This window comes from Pagrus major, chromosome 5 (genome assembly GCF_040436345.1).
Source record: "Pagrus major chromosome 5, Pma_NU_1.0".
In the NCBI taxonomy this organism is placed as follows: Eukaryota; Metazoa; Chordata; class Actinopteri; order Spariformes; family Sparidae; genus Pagrus; species Pagrus major.
The window spans coordinates 36670555-36698050 of NC_133219.1; the positions used below are offsets into that span (position 1 = coordinate 36670555).

Genomic DNA, 27496 nt, shown 5'->3' on the forward strand with positions numbered 1-27496 from the left:
AAACTCCCTCTGGCGGTGCCGTTACCTGCTCACACAGCGAGCGGTAGCCAAAGTCCTCGAGGCGATCGAGCTCGTAGGTCTCGCCCAGGAGGGGGTTGAAGGGCTTGGCTGTCCGGTGGACCGTGGTGGAGTAGGATGAGACAGAGAAGGCAGCAACCAGGCACATCTGCTCCAGGGAGGAGTCGCAGCGCGCCGCTTTGTCCAGGAGCTCATGATACTCCAGGTCCTCGGTGAGACGCTGCAGCATCGACAGAGGCTCGTTGAAGTTTACCTGAAGGTGAGGATCAAGAGAGGATCAGACACACACAGATTCACACAGATTTATGTTAAGATAAATTTAGGAGGGTCATGCCTCATACACTTACGGGCATGGGAATTTTGGAGAGCTCCTTGCCGATGCAGTTCTTCATGATGCTCCACAAATTGAGGGAGTAGTTGGGCTTGTCTGGGACACGAGTCCGTCTCTGTCTGCGGGGCTGCAGCTCCTTCCCTGACACGTCATTACAGCTTGGAGACATCTGGGATTAGGTGCAGTGGGAGGAAATTTGATACACACAAGTTTGAGAAATACTTTCAACTTCATGGACAGCTTGGTAGCATATCACCAAGTGGAGACAGCGTGACAGAGCCAGTGAAAGTCACAGATGTGTGTTCAAGAGAACTAGAAACAAGGGAGAGCTGAGAGTATGGACGAGCAGATGTTTGACTGGTAATTAAGATTTAGTGGAAAGAAGCAGCTGTGTGTCTTGTGGCACCACGGGGGTGACGACGAGACCGATGGAAACACAGACAAAGGCTCCGCGTGCGTGAGGACGGGATGAATGTCAGGTAGAACGGCGAGTGAAGACGGTCAGATAAATAAGTCAACGAGCAGCTTTCAAGCAGCACAAATGAATCTATTATATTGAGATTACACAAGTCAGCAGTGTTCACAAATGTCAGTCCTGTTAGTCAGACTTGTTAGGAGGACAGACACTTACATGGTCGTCCTGGTTCCAGTCACTTGGCTGACCTCCGCTTGCTCCGCTCAAATTACTCTGAGATCGCCTGGAAAGACATGAAAATATTTCCTACGATGAGCAACCGACATATAAACAGGCTCTCTCATTTCCCACTGGCACACACACACAATACACAAACACAATACACATAAGGGAGCAAACAAATTGCTGGGTATTACAGATGAACGCTGTCTAACAGCTTCCATTATTCGTAATGGTGCTCCTGGAGTTGAGGGATATGTTGCAAGAGATGAGCCATAACAATGATGAGGAATAAAAACACTAAAAGGTGCTCAGGACATTTTTTTAAAAAGTAAAGTGAGGCAGCAAAAGCTCTGTGAAACAAGTTGAGCTGCCAGCCAGAGACTGGCCCCAATATAGCAAACTAATAGGCTATAAAATGTACCGAGAGAGCAAAAACAGAACTAGAAATTGGCTTATTTTGCTGCCGGAATGCAGTCAGAGCCAAGAGTCTTATGTTATTTTTATCTGTTTAAGTCAGAGAGAGAACACATTTGAGTGAAGGGCACACCACTCTGTGATTTGTGTGTGTGTAGGTTAAGTTGTCACACCATGAGCCATCATCAGAAGCTTGTTCAGCTGTCAGCCGGAGTCAAATTCACTATTATGACAAATTAGAGCGTGTCCAGTTACGGTTTACTGCGGTTACGCACTCACACACGCAAGCTAAATATTTAAATTCAACTGAACCGTCATCCCTGTCTAATCTGTCTCTAAATTGTTCAGCTGTTTCACTAATTGAAAAATGGTGGATCTCTGTGTGTGACTGACCTGTGCTGTGTGTTCTCAGTGGCAGTCACTGTGATAAATGCAGGGGAATCCTCCATGGCATCAAAGTACTCAGTATCCTCATCTTCATCACTCGCCTCTTCTTTGCGCAGCCTCTCACTCCCTTCTGTCGGGACATACAGTTTTACATTTGTGAGTACATGCAAACAGCATTCAAAACTTACAGGACCATCACATGAGCTCAGGAGACTGTATTTTACAGCCTTTAGGAGAGAGCAGCCTATAATCACATAGAAATGGCATTTAATCAGGGAATAATCGGCTTAGTAAAATTGGCAACGTTCCTGCTGGTTAACTAGCCTGAATGATGCGAGCTCCTCAGGGCGTGCTTCTAATATTCACTAACCAACATTCAATATTCAATGTTCAGTGATCCATTATGTGTGTAAAACTAATGCTAATGCATTAAAAAATGAGGGTAAACTGTGACATTAAATCACCAAACAACCACCAATATGAACGTAATTTACTGTCATTTCATAAACATAGTTCTTTGATAACCAGCTTCAATTTAATAGTAGTTAGTATGATGCATACAATGAATTCAGCCTCAGAAGATGGGTACACAAAACAGTTATGAAACGTTTATTCACTACTCCAACTTTTTAAAGGAAAAACAACTCTGTTAAGTCTCTGATCTCTCCGGTGAATCATTATAAAGCCTAATTGTACAGTATAAAAGGTCTCTAGTGTAACGGCGAGTCCTCACAGTTAAAACAAACCATGGTTGTTTTTTACTATCTTCCAAACGTACATGCCAACCCTCCCAGTTTTCCTGAGGAGACTCCAATTATTCATTGCCATCTCCTGGTTTTCTCCCCTGGGTCACAATCTCCCAGTGTTTCTCCCTATTTATGACACATTTTTACATCTATTTCCCTTTTTCTATAATATTTCTGTAAACCAACCTTTTTATGTCTTAATTTGATAGGACAGCTTGAGATGTGATAGGAAACGTGATGAGAGAGAGGGGGGATGATGAGGTCGGACTCAAACCCTGGGCCGCTGCAGTGAGGACGCAGCCTCTATACATGGGGCGCACACTCTACCAACTGAGCTACTGTGGCGCCCCCTGAATGAGCCTTTTCTGATGTTCTGTCTTTATGGATAAGGTATAATTAAGTACAGTGTTGACAAGTTCATTTTTGGGGACATTTTAAGTCCTTTTTACAGACGACAGGAAATGAGAGAAAGAGAAATGTAACGGAGGACGCAACTGGACTCAAAGCATCTTAAATCCTGCACCACCCCATTCTCCAGTTTAAAAGACACTTGTATCTATCAATCAATCATGTCTCTTTCAGCTATGCTTTAAAGAAGTCTTCCACCAAAGGTAAGAACACAGGGTCACTAAAATCAATAGGTTTCTCCTTGTTGATGGCACAAACACATGTAAGTTCGAGACAAAGGCTCAGGAAATTTAGAGAAGAAGAAGAAGAAAAGTTACAGGGAACCAAAATCAACATATTTCTTCCTCTTGGAGAATGGATGTACACAGGAAACTGATCAGCCCGACCATTTGTTTAAAAACAAACAAATAAATGATGGACAGACTAACAGAAGACAGCATCCTCCATGAAGGTAATTACCATCTCCAACTTACCGATAATCCAATTCAAACCTTATGACACAGCTTAAAATGTCCTTCCTCCACATGACGAACGTTTATAATGTTGAGCCTGAGGTTACACATGACTTTTAGCCTGTAAAGTGAGGCCCACACTGAGGTCCAGAGGAGTAAATAACACACATACAGTCAGTCTCACCCTTGTTGGTGGTAGGGGCACTGGGTGTGGTGGAAACGAGCGTGGGAGCTTCTCTCCACGCTCGCTCCAGGCTGTTATGCTGCTTGGCTAGCTGCTCAATGGTCTCCTCTAGGTGGGTACGCTGCTCTCGCTCATACTGCAGCGCTCGCTGCCATCTCCTGCTGTGAGTCTCGGCTAGGTCCAAGAAGTCTCGACACGCCTGGGGGAACACAAGTACATGAACACACAGACACAGAAAGTTTAATTTCTATAATATAGAGTCCAATTCTTTACAAGGTTACACGTTACTTTCCACTTGCTTCAGAGTTGTTCTAGTACAACACAGTGTGCTCAACTCTTCTCATTGCTTAACAACACAGTCACATCATGGGATTTTGAAAAAAGAGTGACCTCCTTTTGTTCCTATTTATAACAACCTCTTAAAACCAATAAAATCATAAATAAATGCTTGAATGCTTCCACGTTAATTTGAGTCAACACTGAAAAAAAATGTTCCCTGATATGTGAGAGGGTAAGATGAAAAGACACTGATGTCAGTCATTGTAATCAAGGCTATTTATCACCATTGTTTCCAGCAATCATTAATATGTTAATGTGCTGTCTGCTGAGCATTTACTGCGTCCCCCCGCTGTGTCAAATGTGCCTTGAAGCGCAGCGCACACACAGAATTCATCAGTGAGCGATAAGCTAGAGGTTAAACCTCTGATTGCACAGCCGACTATATTTGAGTCATTGTTGCTGCCTTGCTTTTACTGCAGAGACGGAGGGGTTACTTCAGATCAAACCTATATTTCATGTCAGCAGTATTTGTCTGACAGCCTTTTCTCACAGTGAGCTCAAAGGTCAATGCACCTAAATAACACCACGCAGCTGACAACATGCATGATGAAAATGTCATGTGATGGTCACTGAGCTGTCAGCATAGTGGGCCTCAGAGGGGTCGTTCTGAGTGGTCATTCGGAAACTGCTTTCCTGCAATCAAGTATTTTTAAAGCATTTTATGGGGGGGGGGGTAGTCATTGTTCTTCCCCGAGGAGTTTTACAGCATATAACTACATATGGGCCACTCAGTATTTGTAGCATATGTGTCTTTGTTCCCAAGGCGAGAGGAGCTGTTGAGAGTTGAACCATTTAGATAAAGTTATGGCTGCAGGCTCGTAGCTGGAGGGACGAACGTGTCACATAGCTCAAATAATCTCTGTTCTCTGGCGGATCAGAGAACAGTCACTTCTAAGAAGCAGGAAGAGAAAGAAGGAAGCGGTGAAACCTGACTCCCTCCTTGATTTGATTCCAGAAAGCAGGACACCCATCTGTCTGCTGAAAAAGTGCTTTTCAGACACGTCTAACACACAATGTTATACTGATATACTAATTGTTGTCACTTAGTATTCATAGAGGTGAGGAAACACTTTATAAGAACTATCACTAATAACTGGTAAATTTATAGTTAATGAAACATTGTATTCAGATTGTACATTGCACAGAATTGTAAAGATTTATAAACATCAGCTGCAACTTTACAATATATCAATTGCTTAAGAAGTGTTTTTCTTTTTAAAGCATTTCAATGTTTGTTAAGTGAAATAACTGTGAACTAAAGTTTAATTAACAATACGTTTACCGTTTATTAATGGATGGTTATTTTTAAGTGTTAACAGAGGTGATATATTTTGTGAAATTTTGAAAACTGTTCATTGAAACGCTGTTACGATAATATATTTAACAAGTCTCATCATCGTACTAATTAAATAAATTAATACTTTAAATATAAAAATGTGTTGTTGCACCATTTTACCATAATGGACACTATTAATTATTTGACTTTGATATATATTTAACCATATTACGTTTACTTATTGTCTTCATTGACATTACCACGTACCAAAACCAAGAAAGCAGAAACCAGGAACCGACACATCACAAACAGGTAGCTGCCATGAACATTCACTGATCCTTGCACATGAGGTGGATTTTCTGATCCTGAACAGCGAGTAAGTAGATTGTTTAATAAACACATGCTGGCAATTATTGCACATGTATTTGAGCAATACTTATTTATAACTTAATGTATTGCATTAGTCTAAGAGTCAAGACACAACACATTATTGATTAGTCTAGGGTTTGTTCAGGCAGGCCGACTTAGGAAAGGAAAACTACTTACATTTTTTAACCTAGATAGTTAAAAATGTTTGATTTATGTTCATCTTGTAGCATCTTACACAAATCTGTACAAACCAATGGATTTAACACTCAAAACAGATTATTTGCTATTAGTGCAATTTCTTCGAATATTGAGCATTACTCAAAACTATACATGGAAACATCCAATCTGTCTCTTACCTTCAGCTGTCCTGCTTCAAGTGTCTAAACTTTAAGGCCTTAACCTCAGTTTTAATGTTAAAGTACACGTGATATTGTGGTCCACTTCCTCAGACATAACCACGATATGAAACTCAACACCCACCTAAAAAAGTTCAATAGTTCCACTTTTTTTATGCTGAGTCTCCGGTGCAAACGCAGACTGCATGTGACTTGAGGGGGTACGATGGGGTTAATAAAGGCTAAAAAAGTGAATAAGCATGCAGAGTGAGTAAAAGTAGTGAAGCCGCAAAGAATACAATGAACTTTTTTTTCTATTTAAGTCTCATGTGATTTCAGTCTCACCAACCAAGATGTGGTGGGTGTGTAAATTGTTGCACACACACAGACGCACACACAGCCAAGAGCCTGGATTGAATGACACATGTGAGAGGTTACATCACCACTAAGTGAACTAATGCAACCCTTCCCTGTGGCCAGGGTCAGATCACAGAGAGCATGCAGTTGTGTCTTGTCATCATGGCCTCCATCTCCCCCCAAAACCCTCCTCTCTCTTTGTGCCCTCCTTACACATACAGCCCAAATTCAGTGATATTTCAAGCTAAGCACATGTTGTAACAGAGGGCTGAAATCATGGCTGCAGAAATCCAAACAGCCATATCCTGGAGAGAGCAATTTACTAGACCAAAAATCATTACAGGTAGTTTGTGGCAGCACTTTATCTCATTAGAAGCACATTCTTGGCAAATGTAATGGCATTTTAATGAGTCTTTTTTATTGCCTGTCCAGTAAGTTTCAATTTCCCATCCCAATTAATACAAAGAAAATGTGTGACAGAGAGAAACAAGGGGCTCATCATTTTTGAGCAATGGCTTTTTTTACATAATTAAAGTGCAATCTAGATTTCACTTTTTCTTCTTATCATAACTCAAGTAGCTCATAGCTCGAGTGTATTAAAAAGCTGTATTAGCACACACTTATAGAGCATATTCAGGGTAATCATTTCATACCGCCTCGTTAAAAAGGTCAAAGCACTCACAGTTTAACCAGTTGGACCAATAACGACAAGACACTTTACATAAATATCAGTCAGGCATGCCCTCAAAGTGAAAATACACAACTACACTTTATTTAAGGGTACAAATATTTAACATTAACCAGCCGCTTAAAGGAGGTTTTTCTCCTTAAAAATTCATTAGTAGAACTTGTTTGTGGTAAAAAGTGTCACGGACACCTTATACTAAGCGAAACATATTAAAGGGGAATTCTGTTTTTTTTAATATCTGATATATAAATGATTCATACTCACCAAAAGTCCTGGAATCGGTCCAGCAGATTGCCTCAGCTGTCAGTGCCGACATGGCTGCAGTGTAATCCTTTGGGGCAACTCGTCTGTTGAAGTTACGTTCGACTAAAAGTGCTCGTTTCTGCCACTGACTGGCTGCGGTTGTTACTCTAAGTGACAACATTACGGAAACGACTCTTACTGAATTAGACTTTAAAGAGTAAGATCCTTTTCGTAACCAGAAACTCAAGTCGTGCTCTGAAATCTTGCGAGGTGAGTCGTTACAGTTGCTGCCTCTAGATTGTCAATATCAGTTAAATATTCAGTCCTGACTGTGGAAATAAATTCTTGCTGGCAGTTCTTCTCGGTAAACTCCAAACTCCTCTCTCCAACTCTGACTCACGTTTCCACCGTCGTCTTCCTGCAACAACTCACCTCTCGCAAGATTTCAGAGCGAGGCTTCTCCATGAGCGATACTTGTGTTTCTGGTAACAAAACGGATCTTCATGGTCTATGTCCACAGGAATCACTTCTGTAATGTTGTCAAATACTGAGAATAACAACCTCAGCCTGTTAGGAGCAAGAACAAGCACTTCCAATAGACATAAGTTTGACGGTTGGAGACGCCCAAAAGGATTATGTTGCCGTCACTGCAGCCGTGTCGGCTGGACCGATTCCAAAACTTTTGTTAAGTATGAATCATTTACACACCAAGACATGTAAATATCAGACTTCGCCTTTAAGATGGTAATTCATGTTCAACAACTGCATTATTAACTATTAATAAACATAAATTAGGAGGTTATTGAGAAAAAACTCTTAAAGAATTAATAGCTGTAGGATACGGTCATGCAGAATAATATGCATGTTAATAAGCAACTATCCAAGTGTTGCAAAAGAAGCATAATAAACAACAGAAGCAGGCAGAAAGACAAACCTTATGTGATTGTCTGGTTTTAGTCAGAGCACGTCTGTCTGTCTAACTGTAGTCCAGAAGGCTCTGACATTCCTCACCAGGCAGGGAGGGAATAAGGTTTGAGAGGGGGAGCAGGGGCTATTCCTGTCACCCCCACCCCCCCCCGACCCCACCCCACCCTGTCCACACCCACTATCATATCTCGTATCAGTCCTTCAGGACCTCGACACTCCCTGAGCTCTCGTCCACTGGTACCAAACTGTAAAGCCCAAAGGTATTTATCAATGTGGCGAATGTAACAGGGCCAGATACAGTAGAGCAACGCTCAGTCTGATGCTGGTAATCAGATCCAACACATGGTGGTGACTGAAAACCTGACAGTGTTTGTTATTGTGTTTTGTTAAATGGAGCTATTCAGGTGAACATTTTTGCTAAACTTAAATATGTTATTTTAAAATAGATGTTTTTCTGCTGCTCTTCCCATGCTTAAGTTTAGAGCCCTTTAAAGATCCTTTGTTTGTGTTTTGGGGATCTATAAATAACTTTACCTGACTTATTCTACAACAGCTGAGATGTTGGTACTCTCAAAGGCTAAGTTCACCCAAAAATGAGAGTTCAGTTATACCTACCTCCATGCTAACAGAAAGTCAGATGAAGTTTTGTAGTCCACATAACATTTCTGGAGTTTCACAGCAAAACAGCATTGCAGCGTTCTGCTAAACAACTTAAGAAGATGAGAAATTGTTTAAAACCAACCGGGAAAAAAAAACAACAACATTTTTTTAAAGCTGAGATCTTCATTGTAAGCTAAAAGTGTTAAGGCGCGTCCCGTCTCAGGTGGATGCGCGAGCTTGACTTTGCATCAAGGGCATAAATAACATCTTCTTAGATGAATTTGGGATCTTGGAGCTTCCGGAGACTTGGACCATGATGATTTTATGTTTTTTTAGGGTTGTAGAAATGTTTTGTGGACTCTAAAACTTCACCATCAGCACGGAGGTAAGTAGAAAATGACAACATTCTTAGTGAACTAATCCTTTAACAGCTTAGCTTGTATCCATAATGTTTAAACATAAGCCTAATTTAGAGATGGTTATGTTTGAGAAGGTTGAAACAGGATCTGGTCGGGCCTGGAGATGCTTCTCTTAACCTTAATCCTACAAGCCTGCAGCTCACTCACTCTTGTTTAACATGTCACACCGTGAAGTGATCTCATATCTCATCACTCTCTAACCAGAGCATTATAGATGACCTGCATTCCCGTCAAACTGATCATGCCTCGGCGTCATGTAGCTCGGTCTGTCCCAGATACTCACATTGATCATAGCATTGGAAGTGATGCGGAAGAGGGTGGCTCGCTCATTGACTGCCTTGATCTTCTCCCCTCCCTCCACAGGGACCTTCAGACCCTCGAGTTCACTCAGGGAACGCTGCAGGGCCGCCCCGTGCTTGGCGATCAGGTCATTACATGTGCTGAGGTCGTCGAGCTTGCTGACGAGTATCTTCAGGGTGCCCTGAATCTCGCTGCGGTCCGACTGGGATGTTGGCTCCTCGTCCCCTGAGTCATCTGGAGAGAAGAGGTTTAGAGGTCATATATACGGCATCTTGAACAAGAGAGGCGATTTAGAAAGATGTTCCTTGGGGAGTTTGTGAAACATTTCTACTAAATAAAAAGCACCCATTGCTAACAAACATCCAACTCCTCCATTGCTCAGTGGCCTCCACTGGCAAACCTGAATCACAGGTAACTCAATATAGACTAAAAAGAGCAGAGGCTGCTGTGTACTCATCGCTATGATTTGATTCAGTGCTGTTTATTAAACAATGAAACTAATTTCAAAAGACAAAAATAGATTTAAATAACAAAAAGACACATAACTTAGTTGCTATGGTGACAAAACATTAAGCAGTGATTTGTAACACTGATTACATTTGTGTTAATTGGACAGCCATTAGTCAGATTTTACAGATGGTTTCACATAAATATGCCCATTAAAACAAGATAGATTCAGACTGCATGAATCCTTGGAAGCTCATCAAATGCAAATGTAAACTCTGTCGGGGCATTTGAATACAGAGCGCTCGTCCGCACCCATTAGCCTTTGCAGAAGCAGCTGCCTTTCACTATGATGTCACTGAGGAGAGGTTACTCGAGCTTACACAGAACATACGAGAACAGTGTCGCAGCGTCAGCCCAACATCACACACACACACGTATGCACACACTTGCAAGCACGAGCACACACACACACACTGACAGACAGAAATATACCAAGGGAAAGAGCAAAGGTCCATAAACAGCAGAGTGACGCTGTAAAAGAAACAAGTCCAAACGAACAGAACTCGAGAAAATAAATTCTATTACGAAAATCATATCGTGGTTTTTATTATAGAACAAAACACCAGGGAACCTTCATGTTGGATTTTGAACTACTGAAGACATTTTTGCACACCTGGGTATCAATTATATATTCACACAGAGGAGTATTTCCCAGCATCTCTGTTTGTGTTTCTCTTTTAATAAATGAAACTAACAAAAGAAGACCATCTGGCTGGGAAAAATTAACAGTACCAGCCACAGTGCTGGTGTCCATGCTCTTGAAACATTATGATATGCCAAAAACTGAAAACTTCAAAACCAGAGGCAGGAGGATATGAAAAAGAATAAGGACAATGAGGAGGACACAGCAAGGTTAAAGGTTCAAATACAGCTAGAGAGTCTCTCCACGCATGTAATCCACCCTGCTGACCCTCTTAACTCAAACGTCTAGAAACTGCTGTTCTGCTGTCTTCTACACACGACCACACACAGCATGCTTTGTCACATTGAAAAGGTCTGTTATGAAGCTAATAGCGGACCCTGTCACAGTCTTGGTAAGAGGCAGCACTGCAGCAACACTTTCTCCGAAGAATGTGGCAGCTGGCTGTGACCTCGCAGTGGAAGAGACTATCACCTCTGTCGAGTCTATTTACAGTACACCGTGCAAGTATAACATGGATCTCCGCCTGAGGGATGCTGGTAGTCTCAGGGCTACATCATGTAACAGTTATATATAAGGAGGTCAAATTTGACCTTAGACCAGCTCCACTGAGAAACAAGAAGCACAGAGATGCATCCACACTAGAGTTATCGTTAAGCAGAGCTGCTACTTGACAACCGAAAACAATGCTCCAATTCAGTGTTTTTAAAATGAGTTTTGTAATAGAAAATAACATCTGAACTGTCAGTGAGAGCGTGTTAGCATTGATAAGGCATTTAACTTCATTGTAGGTTCTTGTTTAAGTTGCCTCAAAAGCATATCTTTGGCATTTCTGCAATTTGTTGTGATTTATTCGGCAACATATCACTTCCTTTCACTACACTTGGCCACACAATCGGTCGTTGATCATAAATAGATGGAGGTGAAATCCTCTTATCTAAGAGGAAAGAGAACCAAAAGGAACAAGGGTAGAAAGAAAAGAAACCTGGGGAGGGAGGGCAATGAGGAGAAAGAAAAGGGAAGAGAAAAGAAATCTCTCACCATGTTTGAATTCCTGGGCATCCATTTTCACCCAAAAGTAACCTGAGTTCAGCCAGGGAGAAGCAGCACACAGCTCTAGGCTCAGAGGTAACGTGTGAACATGCTGAATGGGCTTTCAGAGGGACTGTGTCAGACCATTAGGGACAAAAACAAGACAGTCCAGCCAAAGGTTAAAGCAGCAGCCCTACAGCGACAATAAAACCCCAAAGGGAACATGGATCAGAAAATGACACTAGCATTCACCCATTACCAGCCGGCCACGGAGCAGAAATCCAATTATTGTGACGTTCAATACAGTCACAGGCAGGTAAAGAAGAAGTAAGAAAATTGACTGGAGTGTGAGTCGAGTCCAGCTGCAGCGCGAAGGAAAGCATGAGACTGTAAAAGAGGAGAGTAACTTCAGAGAGAGTTGGAGCGGATAATGAAATGAGCCGTAAATTGATATGGTGTGACTACGGCAGAGCAGCTTTAAACATATAAGTTAGTTGGCATGTGGTTTTGAACTTCCTCCCACGAGGCAACAATTTCCCTGCTCCAAGATCACATTTGATTGGATACAGCCCTGAGTTCAAAATGAATCATCAGAAAAGCAGAGAATAGAGGGATTTCCATACAAAAATACTTACATATTTTTGTCATATAATAAGAGAACAGAATCACTGACAAAAGGACACAGGGCAAAACATAAACCTAATGACAGACAACAGGCCAAAAGCAAGCACCTTGTTGTGTTGTATTGTTAAGAAATAGTACTATACAGAAGCCCAGAGAGGCGAGTAAGAAAAGATTCTTGTGATCCATTTTTATCCACATTGTTTTCTCTCCTGTGACCTTAAAACAGTTGATAAGGATAATTGGCAGGATAATATCTCACAGTTCCTTGTGCCTTCCTGCACAAATTGTCACTCTAGCCGCCGTGCTCAGAATATGACAAATAGTAATAATTGGTGATCCTATTAGGCCGATTTAACGAGCATTTTACCTCACAAAAATAGAGCCGCATAAACAGTGATTCAAATTATAATTTTTCTTCTGCTTGAAATATCTGGCGGGCCAAAATAAACCTTACAGATGACTTTAGCCCGTAGGCCCCGATTTGGGAAGCCCTGGTCTAAGGTGACCAGTAAATAGATAAAAACTGCTTCCGGAGATACTGATACTGAAAATGGTGTACAGTAATACCTAGCTCCTGCCCTTTACCTAATTTAAAGTAATCTAATTTGAATTTATCTAATTTGCAGCATTGGATACGCCAAACATCAAAGGCCAAAGCACATTGTTGAGGAACATCAAATTTCCTCAAGTTCAAATTTGTGTAAACAGGATACTGTGTAGCACACATGAACAAACAACTCATCAGTCTAAAGCAGATCTGAAATGCCAGGAGCCAAAAAATTAGTTTCTTTGCAGGTTGCAAAATTCTTGCAAAACAGGCCTATCTATGCACAACCGGTCATTGTTATGAAAGTGAAAGTTTCAACACAAAAGCCCCCTGGAGGTCTCCAGTCATGTATAAGTCAGGAGCAGACAAACCAACAATCTTCATTTTTGATTTTATGAAATCAAACAGAAACATGAGACATTTTTTTCTGATGGAAAAAGTCACCACTGACTGACCTTCAGGGAACTCAGCCCCTGAGCTCCTCATCACGTCCACATTTGAGAGAGTGAAATTACAGAGTAGCGTCTGGATAATATGCAGGATACTGTTGGAGGGACACTGGGTGGTGATTAGGAGGAAACTCATGGGGCACTATGTCTGAATCTATTCCAGAGAGTTGAACACATTTTAATGCCAGTGGATTGGCTCAAGCTAATGATTTTTTCCAGTATTAAATGATATGTACAGTTGGGACGTTTAGGAGCAAACAAATATACATGGCTGAGTGAATTTTGCAGCACTGCAGGGGCGCCTTGCTCTTATTATTCACCCTCATTCTGCCAATGAGTTCAGCTAAGCGACGGCACTTAAAAATAAACTGTCACATGTACCAAGGCATATTTGCTCGGACGAGACTCTGCTTACTGCTCGCCGCCTGCAAAACTAATTCTCTTATGAAAAAGCTCATTGAAACAAGTCGTGAGCTGTGAGAACACACATTTTGGGCGTCGGTCAACAACACCGAGGGGGAGAAACCAGGACACAAAGCTTTCTTCGATCTAAAATGAAGCCTCCACAAGTATGTCAGAGATGCCCTTTCTGCAATGTCCTCTTGGTTCACTGGGCCAGATCCATAGGGCGTTGATAAAATGTCAAGCACTACCGCACAAGTTTGACTACTGGAGATGAAAACCCTTTCAGATGCCCAAACGTATTCTATCACCTGTACATGACTCACACCTGGGATAAAAAGTGAAGACAGGGTTTCACACTAAACTTGAGTCAATAAATAGCCAATACATGGTGTCTGTACATCACTGCTCAGCGCTCCCCCTCACATTTCCAACCCCTTCCCTTCAGGCAGCAGATGTGGATTGATGGCTCTCCGTAGCGAAGTCGACACCACGAGGTACGGCCAGGAGCCCATTACCACGCCAGTCATGCCTCAAGGTCGGACTACCTCCCCCTCCCCCACAGCCTACCACCTTGGCGAACACCCTGCATCGACACCAATTCAGGTCTGTTTTTAGTTCCCACCCACTCCACACTGAACCCACGACCTCTGAGGATGGTGATATAATTTACCTTATCAAATCACAACACTTCAACTTGCAAACACATCCATCTTCCTCCTCAGCATGTGCACAGCTTCCTTTGCCCTTCACTCCTTCCTCATTGTCCATCTCTGTGTTGAGCACAAAAGAGCGAGGGAGGGAGAGAGAGAGCAGGGGAATAGGATGTGGGAGAATGTAATTGGGAGAGCAGCGGTCTCCGTGCTGTCCCACTGTCGGGGCTCGTCTATCTGCTCGTCCCTGAGGACAGGCTGTCAGATCAGTGGAGCCAGGCCTCTGGCTGACAAGACGTCACCCTGTGGCAGGAAGACGTGCACGTCGAGCAGCTGCGAGAAATGAAAGTACTGCCCCTCCGGATTAAAGATGGTATTTATGCAGACTGGAAGGCCTAATCAGATGGAAAACTAGTGTCAGAAAATTAGAAAACAAGCTCGCTTTAATTTCTAATGGTTGTTACAGTTAATTTTCACAGCTCAGATACACCAGTGTGAACATGTGATAGTGTGAGGCAGTTATGTCTGAAGGCCCTGACACACCAGGCCACTTGTCGCCCGTCAGGCATTGTAAGTGAGCGTCAGTGGCTCTAGCTGTTTCGTTGTGTCCTGTACTGTTGGCACTGGACAACCTTTATTGGCGGCTTTTTAGCTGATTGAGCATGTAGAATTGGCGCGTCTCGTCAGTGAGAGATATCACTCTGATTGACTGTTCATGTTCAGTGTACGAAAAGAGGTTAGAGGTGACTTGAACACAGCGTAGTGTATATATGTTTAATTAACTCACAATTACATCGTTATGGTGAATTATTTTGACGTGAAAAATCTGATATCATGACAGTCCTCCTGTGAAAGACATCTCAGAATCATAACAATTATGAATTTGAGATATTGATTGCAATAAGGCAGTCTTAAAGCAACTGCAATCTGAAGGCTGCCCTATTTTTAGCACAGAGACAGGTTGTACCTGTGGTTGGAAAAAAATTCTCTCAGTACTGACAGCAAAGAGAAAGGAAGATGACTGTTTTGCAGCTGTTTGATGGAGTCTGCAAGAGGAAGAGAATAATTTGAAAAGTGTATCAGAAACAGGAGAGAGGACGAGCTAGATGAAGAGCGAGGATGTGTCCCAGAGGAGGGAAGTGTAATCCTGGCCAGTAATTGCTAACTGGCTCCTTACCTCCCCTGAGATGCATCACGGGGAGACAAACAGAGAAGACAGCAGGTTAAACCCAGTAACATGGCACTCAGCTCTGCACAAGCAAATGAGAAATTGTGCAGTGCAACTCATCACTGTCCCCAAAGCTCTGCAGTACAGCTCTGGCCCTGTATCCAATCGAACACTCTCAGAGAGCAGCAAACAACAAAAGAAAAGATTAACAGCAAACTGCAGCAAATAAGCAATGAGTTTGAATTCAGTAATATCTTATAATGTGCTAGGGTAGACAAAAAATGAAAAACAATCAGTCTGCTGACTACTAAACTATAGATTTATACTCTAATATGCTGAGTAAATTTGATAAATTCCCAACTGGTGCAACGAATCTGCGAGAGGAAGTTTGCTCTTGCTTACTGCATAACAGCATGAAGGTTGAGGTCATTAATGGTCCTACAACCTCAGCATACTAACTGATATGTCCACTGCACACATATGGTGACTGTGACAGGGTTTACAGGATTATTCTGCAGTAATATTAATAAGTTTGCTGCTCCAGAGAGACAGTGAATCACAGCGTGTACAACATGAAAGAGTTTGCAGTGACCTCTTCATTGTCTGATGTACTGTACACTATAGTAATGAAAGAGTTTCCATCGTTGAAAGGGAAAAAGGCTTCATTAAAACCCAGCTACATGAGACTGGTAGGCACACATTAACGATATGCATGCTCACACACATAAATTCTTCATTTACATGCAGCTGCTCAGCCTGTGAGAGGAGGAGCGTCTGGTGACAGCTGGCTCGTGTAAAACACGGCTGGCACATAAAAAGATAAAGTTCAAAAATATGAACGCTTCTGACAGACTGGTCTCATTAAGATTTACTGTATATGAGGTGCGATTCAACAACAATTATTTGCTTGTGTGACACAATTTTAAAGTAGCTACTCATTAATTAACACGTGTACACAAATTTAAAACTGCAACACATCCTCGAGATGCAGTATTGTTATTATTACAACATCACTTGCAGTTATATTTACATTTTTTATGAAATCAGAGCCTTTTTCTGATATTATTACAGTCTTTGTTCTTCCTAAATAGCCATTAAATATATCTACATAATCTCTATATAGTAGCTTTAACTGTTAGTGGCGGAGTCCGTCATTCGCAAGATGGATTTAAGTTGTTTCCTCCGCCATCAAAAACATGTATGTGAGGTTATCTTCACTTAGATTAAGCAGGATTGTGATCCATGAGACAGTACACAGGATGATAGCACGATCGTGATCCATCACGCTAATTGTCTGGCTGCCAGCACTCCAGGATAATGAGCCATGAAAGGTGGAAATCAAACCAGGAAAAGAAGTGACCTTATTCGCAAAGGAGTAGTAGAGGTGTGTCTCTGAAGTCCTCTTAAGTTATGTGCATGAATATTTGAAATATTAAAAATGATGAGAGCCCTGACCCCTGCTCTCAAAGCCCCTGAAAACAGCATGTGTGGTGACTGTGTGTTTTATATCTAACTGTGCACACTGACTCTTAATGTCCTGAGAAGCAGAGACATCCAGTACGTCACCGAGAACTGATTATCAAAGTGATGTAAATTACCATGTGAGATTCCACATGTCCACAAACCACTCAACATAATTCTGTTGATCACAGCATCCTGAGTACACCAAGAAATGTCCCACTGGGTAAGAGAACATTTCATTGTGTGACTGCAGATGATACTGATTATCAATGACTCAACCTGCAATTTCATGAATAAATGTTTTTCATGGCCAGGGACTGCTTTCATTTACAATAATAGACATGAATAGAGAAATGTGAATGACCAGGCCGGACCTACAAATTATGGTACAAGGGCAAAACTGTACACATTCTCTGTGATTATTACAGTACAAGAGGCAGACATCTGGCTGCATTTGTGCTCTAATCATCCATTTTGAAATAATATTGTGTATATATGACCATAGGGAGATCACAACTGTGTTAAAGTTAACTAGACAGAAGTCACAAAATGTTTCAGAGGCTTGTCAGATAGCAATCAGGTTTGTTAGCATTAAGAATTCATCCTCAAGTCAACAATCATACTCTCTCTCCTGTACAGTATCTTTTTTTTTTAAGCTTCTCTCTTCGTTTATTTTTCACAAATCCCAAATCCTGCCAAAAACTGGAGCTTTGCCTCCATGACAGTGACAATGACATAGCTGACAACCAGGGATGATTGTTTGGCAAGTGTAAGCCTCCCACAGTATCATGGGGGGGTCTGCGCCACTGTAAGGCATCTTATTATTCAGGCTGTTTTATTTGGTACTCTTTAAAGCAGTGGCCCAGTTGGAACAGTAGGCTCTCCAATTTACTGAGCTAAAATGGTTTTTACTGGCCCTGAGCCCAACGTTTAACCATTGTTACTGAACTCTGTACTCCAAGTCATTTACATTAAACTATGTTCTACTATGTCTTGGTACCAGTGGAGGTTGATTCAGTCGCTTGATTTGGCTCTGATTTAAAATTCATATAGTTCATCTCTATGTTTGTTATGCTACAAGCCGTGACAGCGTAGGCTGGTAATATTTTCACTTTGTGAGTTTGTGTGTGTGTGTGTGTACGTGTGTGTGTTATGGCAAAATGTGGTCCTGGAGACACCAAATAGGAACTACCACAGACGTTGTTTTCATTACTTTGCCAGTTGTTTATATGTCTGTCCATGCCTACCACAGAGCCAGAGCAACATTTGGGCAAGAGCTGTAAAAAAAATCAAGTGTTTATTAACAAATTAAAGCACTTTTGTATCGCAGTATTTCCACTTAGAGCTACAGGACATCTATATGAAGGCTTCTGAGCTCTGACAGGATGCCATGACACCATAATAGAACAGCTTGTACTGTAATGTCTTCGGAGGATTTCAGACTAGTGTTCAGAGAGGTGATGTGTTTTGCTTTAGACTCGTTCTTAAGTTAATCACATCTCGACATTCATATTGAAGAGGGTGTGCCGAAGCCCACTGTGAAAAGTCCTAAAACAACATGGGCTATACCACCTGTGCCAAAACTCATTTCAGTGAACAAACAGGCAAAGTGAGCAGACACAGAAAGCCCAGGGCTTAAGAGCACAGCTGTTCAACTCAACACTGTCCAACTCTGCCACAGGCAAGAAAACCAGAGATGAAGAGAGAGACGAGGAGAGATCGAATAGGAAGAGACAGTGAGGGGGAAGTGCTCCTCCAAAGGTAACAATATAATCATAAAGAAGAAAGAAAGAACTGTAGGATGCTATTAAACCGCCATGAGCTGTAATAGAATATCGATTTGTTCTGTGCAAAACCCTTTCCTATTTGGACGACATGTTATGCAGTATTGCTTATAAGTGGACAGAGGACAAATAATTAGTCACTGCCCTCAACACCCTACTACATGACATGAAAAACTTGTCACATTTGCACTCAGGGGACAGCTTCTAGCACCCTCGCGTGTGCAGCATGTCGTGTTTTTGGAGTTTCAGATGCGAACACAGATGCACGTTGCCAACAAAACACGTACAGGCCTGGCAAGCTCCGACTCATCCATATGCAAATGTGAGGTGGAGCAGGCGCAAAGAAAAGAGGGGAAATGAGTCTGAGCGAGAGCAGCACAGGAGAAAAGAAGGGAAGGTGACTGCATGCGGTGAGGAGTGCAGGAGAGATGACAGACTGCTGTTTTTACAGCGTGAGGCGCTGCATTGTTGAGGGAGGCTGCAGAAAAATATGAGCATCCATGGCGACAGATGACAGATGGATGAAGGAATGACAGCTACCTCTCACATTACGATGAGGAGGAGACAGCGGGATGAGGAAGGCTTTGTCGTTGGACAGATGGAGAGGAGTGTGACAGCTCCGTGCTCCTGTGTTATAGCTTTAGCCATAGCTGTACTGACCCTGGTTGAGTTTACTCAGGCAGCCCGAGTTGCAGAGGGAGCGGACGGTCCCCGACTCCCAGCAGCTCCGGCCCTTCATCCCACTCTCTGCAGGCCTGATCCCACTCCACGCTCCCTGAGATGCAACGCTGCCCCGAGAACTACATAATCCCAGCGAGGGGGGGGCTGAGGTAGCGACTTGCCCTGTTCAGCATTGCAGGGTGCACACACATACGTGCACACTCACAAACATACATACATACAGCAAGCAGACGGGGGAGCGTTGCAGGCGCTCCCTCTTGTAGTTCCTATCTCCTCTCCTGCATTGCTTCCCCTTCTTCCGGAAACACACATTCACAAAGCTCGGCACATTTACAATTCTCCTCCACATGCTTCTCTCAGTGCAGTGCAGATTGGAGAGGGGAGGAGGGAGGGAGGGAGTGAGTGACTGAAGCAGAGAGCAGATAGGACTCGGCAGCCAGCAGTCATCTAAGACCAGAATGCATTGCTTCCTCTCTGTTTCCCCCCTGTCCGCTGCTTTCGTAGCTTGACAGATAAAGCCAAGTATTTCAGGAAGGCTAAATGGCAGAGATGGTATTAAGTAAAAGGCTATGTCGCTTCAAAAATGACTCCATGAGGAGCTTACGTATGATGAGACCTGATTGATGAGAAGATTTCAGATTATATTATGATTTATTATTAACTCAGAGGGATGTTCCTAGACCAAGGTCGAGAGGTCAAATGAAACATCCTTTAATAAAATGTCCATTTTCTCTCGAAATGACGCGTCCCTCCTCTGATTGTCCTCTGTCAGAATATCTTTCTAGCTTGACGGACAACTTCAAATCCGACCTCCCACACAGAGGTCAGCGTCACTGCACCAATGCATTTACAATTCATTCTGTAATACCGAGCCTCATCCCCTCCCCTTTCAAAGCAGGTGAAGGTTATCATTTCAGTATCACTGCCAGTGTACATATCACACTGTACTGTGAGGTCACCTTTGCCACCTGGACTATTTCCCCCCCCCTACAGTTAACTGTGCCCTTCTGTGAATACACATTACACCAATTATATGTAATTATTCAATATATATATCTATGTACTTAAAGCAGAATCAAATAATAATGTACAGTATGACCATATCCTGTTATTGAACTTTCTGTTTTAAGCTGGCCGTTTATGTAAGCGGACTCCATTTTTAAACTGTGAGCGGAGCGGAGAGAGGCACTGAGACGAGGCACTCGAGAACATGCATGAAGTCACATCCTTTGGACCGCTGTGGAAAATCTGATCCGAGTCCTTCACATCCACAGTCCAGCAGCATAAACAACTTACAACTAATTACTAAGGTCTCATTTTTCACTTCATATTACAATCCACTCAGATATTATTATTATAATCATGATAACAACTTCAAGCTAGTCACCCAGACCTAAGGCTGGGTGATAAACCAAATGTATCACATTGTTGCCATTTCAAATCCTTTTGCTAATCTAAATATTTAAGATATCAATAATAAAAATAGTCAAATAGTCTGAATCACATAAACTTAGACAGAGAATAGCTACAACAAACAAGGACATCTTATTGTAAATCCAACCAATCTGCTGTAGAAGACCAAAAACTTTAATGGCTTATACTGTAATTAATCCAGACAAACAAACACAAAGTACACCAGTGGTCGGTGGTCTGTTCTATACGGCTGCTGAAAACTCAGCGTTTTTATAAATTCTCTGTTTAGCCTCACTTGCATTAATTTCTCGTCTCGTACTACATGTCTGCCTGTGCATCATGCTTGTGTTTGTATATAAATATATGTCGGTATGTATGTTTTTATGTATGTATATATGTACTGTGTGTACACTTGGTTTTGACTTGAGCACTTTATCCTTTATATCAAACACTTAGTAACTATGTGTTTTAAAAAAGTGCCATACAAATAAAGTTATTATCATTATTATTATTACCTTTATCGCAATGACATAAATGTGACAATGTTATGATTTTTTTTTAAATGTATTTATCATTTTAAATTATATCAGATAATGTTCTGTTAAGTGCGTTTAAACATGTTTCTGTAAATGGCTGCATCTAAGTGCCTATCTGTGGTTTTAATTACCTCGTAATGAAATACTTTCCTTTGTAAACACGGCCTCTGTGGAATTTCTAAATTGCATTCAAACCATTGCCATCAATTAGAGTTTATTCTCTTCAGGGAGTTACTGATAATAATCAATGTATTTTAGTTGCCCAGGAAACCTTGGATGCGGAAGGCAGCCTCTCCCTAATCACACATCTATTTTTACACTGAAAACATCTTACATGTATAAGGAATGTCGTGAATATATCTGGACTGTAGCTTCAAGAAAAGCAACGGCTGCGACTGCTTCATGCTACCATTTCCTTCTTCCATGTGTTATCCAGCGTGGATAAAATGTGCGAAAACAGCAGTGCAAATTAGGCCAACGGAGTCCCTCTTGATTTAAAACACTACTACAGCTTCACGTGGAGCTTGTCTACTATAATATCTGTCTTGCAGGGATTTTCTAAAATATCTTATTACAGCAGAAACAGGTAACAGGGGGAGGGCTGCTGTGGGCTGTAAGTGAGGTGAGGGAAGTGCTGACAGGGTAGGATTGTTGGACTGTAAATAAATAACATCCCCTAAATGTCCTGGGGCATGTTCGAAGGGGTGCTGAGGCATGAAACCTCAATTAATTTCACACTTGACCTTCATCATTTCTCTTCTTTAATATAGCTATGTTTAACCTTGCACAGAGAGACAAACGTGATCAACACCCTTTGAAATACATCATCTTTTTGTCTGTTCTGTCTTCTGTTTTAGACATTACTCTCAATGTAATGTGGTTTGCAGTATTATCTCTGGATTAAACTGAGATTAAGGAAACCATCAACCAATTGTTGATAACCGAGTAACGTTTTAGTCATTTTTCGAGCAAAAATGTCAAACATTTGTTGGTTCCAGCTTCTTAAATGTAAGGATTTGATGCTTTTCTTTGCCATTTAAGACACTAAATGTAGAGTTTTTGGATTTAGGACTGCTGGTTGGACAAAATATTCAATTTGAAGACGTAACTTTGGGCTTCAGCGAAATTTGATAAGCGTTTTTCACAATTTCTTTGACATTATTTAGACTAAACGATGAAAAATAATCAGCAGATTAATTGAGGATGACAGGTTGCAGCTCTAGTTTTAATACTAAAGAAATATAACCTATAAGAAGTATCAACACTTGTATACATACACCACATGAATGTAGATGAATAGAAGTTAGATTTAGAGGTTATTATTTTATGCCATTTTCATTTTGGAAGTTGAGAAATTAAATCAAACCCTGAACCCTGATTTCCAAATATAGATGACTCCAATCGTCTATAATCTCCAATAAGGGGATCCAGTATAAAAAAAACGCTCTGGGCTCCGTGTAATCTAAGTTGATCCAAACATCACATGATCTTCTTTCAAAATCCCAAAGTTAAGCAGAAATCCAATCTCATATTCCCTTGTTTATTTCCTGGAGGGGAGACAGTCGAAGGCCAAACAGTCTGAAAGCTAAACTAAAGAGAAAGAGGGCGTTTAAAGAGCACGAGTTACAGTCTCATTATGCCAATTACTGCATTAAGATCCAAGAACCAAAACATTCCCCACAGGCTGAATGAACAAGCACTGAGCTCATTAAAACCAGTTCAAACAGCTCAGGTCACAAAAACGGTTTCATCGTGGGAAGAAAAAAATGACTTTTTTAGAAGACACATTCTCATTTTCAGATCATTTAAAATATTGGCTTCGTCGATTCCAGCAGCAGTGGCCATATTAATGTTACATATCCATGCCAAGAAGAGACCACATTATGCGAGACACTGTGCTGCCTCGCTGTCACTAAGGCAACAGAAGACAACTTACATGTAAGAACCCGAAAGACTAGAACCGACTGCTGTGACATACAAGCCCGAAAGTGATGGCTCCTAATGGACCGACTCCTCCTGTGGCGATAATAACCTGCTAATCCGAAAGGAGGTGGAAGATCTTTAATTAACCACAAATGTTAGAGTTAACGGTAATTGCTTCCTGCGTCAGCCTGCACCGACTCATATTAGAGAAACCATGCATCAACCTGATGATCTAGCAATCGCGAACAGACACAACACTTCATATCAAAGCCCCACGCAGCAGAGTGAAATTACAGCTGACTCTCTATACACCGGGGCAATGAATCATCCAGCCCTGAGTGCTCTTAGTCATCACTGACAAATAACCTCAAGCCCAGGTAGCATGTTCGCATGGCAGCTGTTGGGGTTGGCATCATAAGCACCTCTGCGAGTTGTGCCTTTAAAATTTTTATGTTTGAGGGGGTCTTCAAAAACATCCCTGCACCTGTCTTGAAGCATGTGGAAATAATGATAGTTAGATATGTTTTTCTTATTGATATGCAAATGACATGCACCAAAAGTCGATCAGTAATCTACCCGGTAGGTGATAAATAATGAGGCTCTATCGTGTCTAAGACTGTGCACATACTCAGTGTAATGGCTGCAGAAATCTGCTTTAAATGTACACTCTTTGAATGGAAAATGTAACAGTACACACACATAAACACAGCTGTTCATTTGTTCAGTGTTTATGACCATAAAGCCTTCCTTTTATAATGAGAAGTTATGAAAGTGTTGACAAATGCTGCCTGATGCAGACTGGCTCAACAGAAAACTAAAAAAAAAAGCACAAACAAGAAGTAAATGAAAGAGGAGAATGGTGTGAAAACAGCTGAAAGCCCAAAATAATTACAAAAAAAAACATGTTTCTCTTTCTGGAACATTTATAACAATCGTTCTCACCATCACTTAGAGAGTCTGTTAGCCACAAACAGAGATGAAGCCGTTCAGTCTCACACTGTGCACCAGCAGCTTCTAATGTTAAGTTCAGCTATTCTGTCATCATGCTTACTGTACTGAACCAAGAGCTCAGATAAAAGGGCTACGTCATTAAAAAAATATATTTTTCTTTTCATCTGTCACAGCACTCACAAAAAAAACAATATCCAGCCCACATGGCAGACTGCAGTGCAGTGGGGAGAAGATCAGAAGTTGGTAAGAGCTAATCGTGACAGGTGAAGAAGGTGTCACAACACAGAAGAGGGTGAAAAAGGAGGAAAATGGGAAACCTGAATATCGAACCACTATTGTCCTAGTGGACCGAATGCACAAAGTTTAGCTAATTTATATTTCAATGACGCTGCCCGAATCAGCGCTCTCAATTTCTCATCCTCTGCTCTCTGCTGATAAAGCAGAAAAAGCCACAGAGTCGAGCGACACAAAGAAAATGTGGGTGTCGACTGGGACACAATGGGAGTCTAATAATGACTTCAGTTTACTGCAGCATGTAGCAGGTCGCTGGACACACTTGAGCCATACAGAGCACGACACATCCCGGTACAACAAAGGTCAGAACAAAAGCACCAGTCTAGTGTGGACAGTGTAACAACACAGTACTTCAGTAGCACCGTCCACCGACTGTAAGGAGGCGTGATCAACATCATTAATGGACCCATGAAACTCCCATGTGAAAGAGAAAAGGCGAGAGTAATACCAGCGCAATATTCAAGCCTAATTATCCAGCTTAGACTCCCACATACAATATCATATCAACACACACACGCACACACACACACACACACACACGTAGTAAATAATGAAGTAGAGACAGTAGAGCATGACTAATATAGTCGGCTGATTTTGGCCTCAGATATGAGAACATCTACTGTTACAATGCACTAACATCATTTTGAACAATACAGTTTATTGTTAAACTGTATTTGATTAGTTGATTAAGTTTTTGATATTGCAAAAAATGTCAACAAACTGTTTAATGCCAGTATCAACCCAACAATCCAGTATCAGTCGTGCTCCTGAAACAGATCATTTATTTAGTCAAACCAAATCAAAAGTATTTGAAAAAGAAATCAACAATCCCAACTTTTCATTTAATTGAACTTTCTGAATACGTTTTGGCTTTTCTGGTTCTCTGGCTGCTGTTGTTCGGCTGTCGAGTGGTGTGTGAGAAGCATTACAGTCTCGTATAAACAGTAAACAATGCCTTTTCAGCTACCGCTCCAATTACTGCTGCAAATAACAATTATGATTAACTGATTTTAGTTTATAAAATGTCAAAAAACTGTGAAAAATGCTCATCACAATTTCCCAGAGAACTAAAGCAATGCTTCTTAATGCTTCTTTTGTCCAAAACCCAAAAGACTCTTCATTTACTTTCATAAATGACAAAGAAATGTGGCAAATCCTTATATTTAAGAAGCTAGAACCAGCACATTTTTGGAAAATCTTTGCTTGAAAAATGAACAACTGATCATCAAAATATTTGGAGATTAATTTTCTTTCGATCAGCTATTCGATTAATCCTCGCAGCTTTAATTACAATAGATGAGAACAATCCCTTTTCAAAGTTGGTGACAGCTTCATCCTCAAAAAACTGCTTTTAAAATTCAGTGAAACCCAGAGTAAAACTCTAAAATACTAAAACATGACTTCTAATCCAATATCTCACTAAGACTACTTAGACTAACACACTAAGATTAGATAAATCCTGTGCCAAAATGAACACTTAGAGGACTTATGATGCTACCGTTTAAAAGTTTTAACATCCAGAAATTGACTGAAAAATGCTATTTGTTTGCTCTTTCACAGGCAATGGGGACTGTGGTCAAAACGTACATCTTTTAAACCACTTCTGTTGCATAATAGCAGGAAGAGGGTTGACATGGAGAAGCCACAACACGTGTGCTGGTTTCTGCTGAGTACCCAGTGTGGTGAGTTTGGTCTCAGCCAAGAAACCTGCTTTTAATGTCTTAGCATGCTGAGATAAGAAGGAAGTGGCATCTCCGTTGTGTCAAGACTTCATTCAACATGCCGTTAAAAAAGCACCGTGTGACAAAAAGGAAGACAAGAATAAAGAGGAGGAAGTTAAAATGTACATGAAGGAGCGAAAATGCCAGGAGGCTTTTTTTAGCTTTAGTTGTGTTGAATATACTCAAAGAAAAACGACAAGAGAGACTCAATGGAGTTTCAGAGAGTGAGGTCAGACCAGTGGGAGAGGAAGCAGGTGGCGTGTAACTCCATGATCGATGTGTCGGCGCAGCCAACAGTGGTGGGTGTGACGTGCAGTTTATAGAGGGAATGTGAGTTTAGAAAGGTCAAATCCATTATGGGACAGCAGAGGTCTCGGCTCATGGGGACACTTGGGTGTTACATTTGGAACAGATGGAAAAGAAAGAAGTTAAACATGGCCGGAAAACAAAAGCAAAAAAAAAAAAATGCACCCAGAGGATGATTTTTGGCAGGTTGACTACTTGGACAGCCGCAGCCGTTTGTGATCTCTGTGAAGAGCTGGGCTTCATCTGGCAGCGATGTTTGTTATGTTACAAGACAGAATCTGACTCTGATCGCTTTGTCTCCATCTCCCTCGTCTTCGGGGACCGAGCTGATCTAGCAAAATCGACCTCTGCCGGCACGCGCTTTTACATCCGAGACAAACAAGGACAAGCGATTCGATACGCGGCCGCTGCAGAACTAATTGATGACGATAATAAGCATGCCATCTGTCATTTCATAACATCCTTTCATGAGCTCAGGAAGTAGTGCAGGAGATGAAGCGTAGTATGATTAATACAGTAGGTGTGCAGTAGTGTGTTTTATTTTTATCTCTGTCACTTCATCAGTTAATCATTAAAATCTTCTTGTGAGTCATCAACTTACTGGTACATTCATTTCCAGGAAATTATGTCACTGTTACTGAAAACTTTTGTGTCTGAATTTATCGTCATGTTGACGGGTGTAATAAAACGAAGGCTGCATACAACCGGAGTCTCCTGCCCTGCCCAGAAAAAGACTCATCCCTGGCTTTCACAAGGGGGAAAAAATGCATCCAAAAAGTAATTAATCGTCAATGTATTCAATTTGCTGCTCAACGGAGAAACGTTTTTACACGTTACTTCCTGACTTCTTAAACAATTGTACAATGTTTTCAAAGCAGAGTCTGTCTCCTGAATGAGATCTAATTATGTCTACTGTCCACAGCCTCTGTCTAACAATAGATATCCTTGACTCATCCACTACAAATCAACCAATA

At 41.4% G+C, this 27496-nt stretch overlaps 1 protein-coding gene across 2 annotated transcripts in view; it reads right to left on the bottom strand.

Annotated features, from left to right (window-relative positions):
- The window catches only part of osbp2b (oxysterol binding protein 2b), a 49905-nt gene that overhangs the window by 11715 nt on the left and 10694 nt on the right, over positions 1-27496 (bottom strand). For both annotated transcript variants that reach the window (XM_073466548.1, XM_073466547.1), the window contains exons 3-8: positions 9414-9664; positions 3578-3776; positions 1794-1917; positions 981-1047; positions 366-518; positions 26-271 (exon numbers count right to left, since the gene is read on the bottom strand). In XM_073466548.1, coding sequence (XP_073322649.1) covers positions 26-271; positions 366-518; positions 981-1047; positions 1794-1917; positions 3578-3776; positions 9414-9664 — 1040 coding nt within the window. The remainder of the gene's footprint in view (positions 1-25; positions 272-365; positions 519-980; positions 1048-1793; positions 1918-3577; positions 3777-9413; positions 9665-27496) is intronic.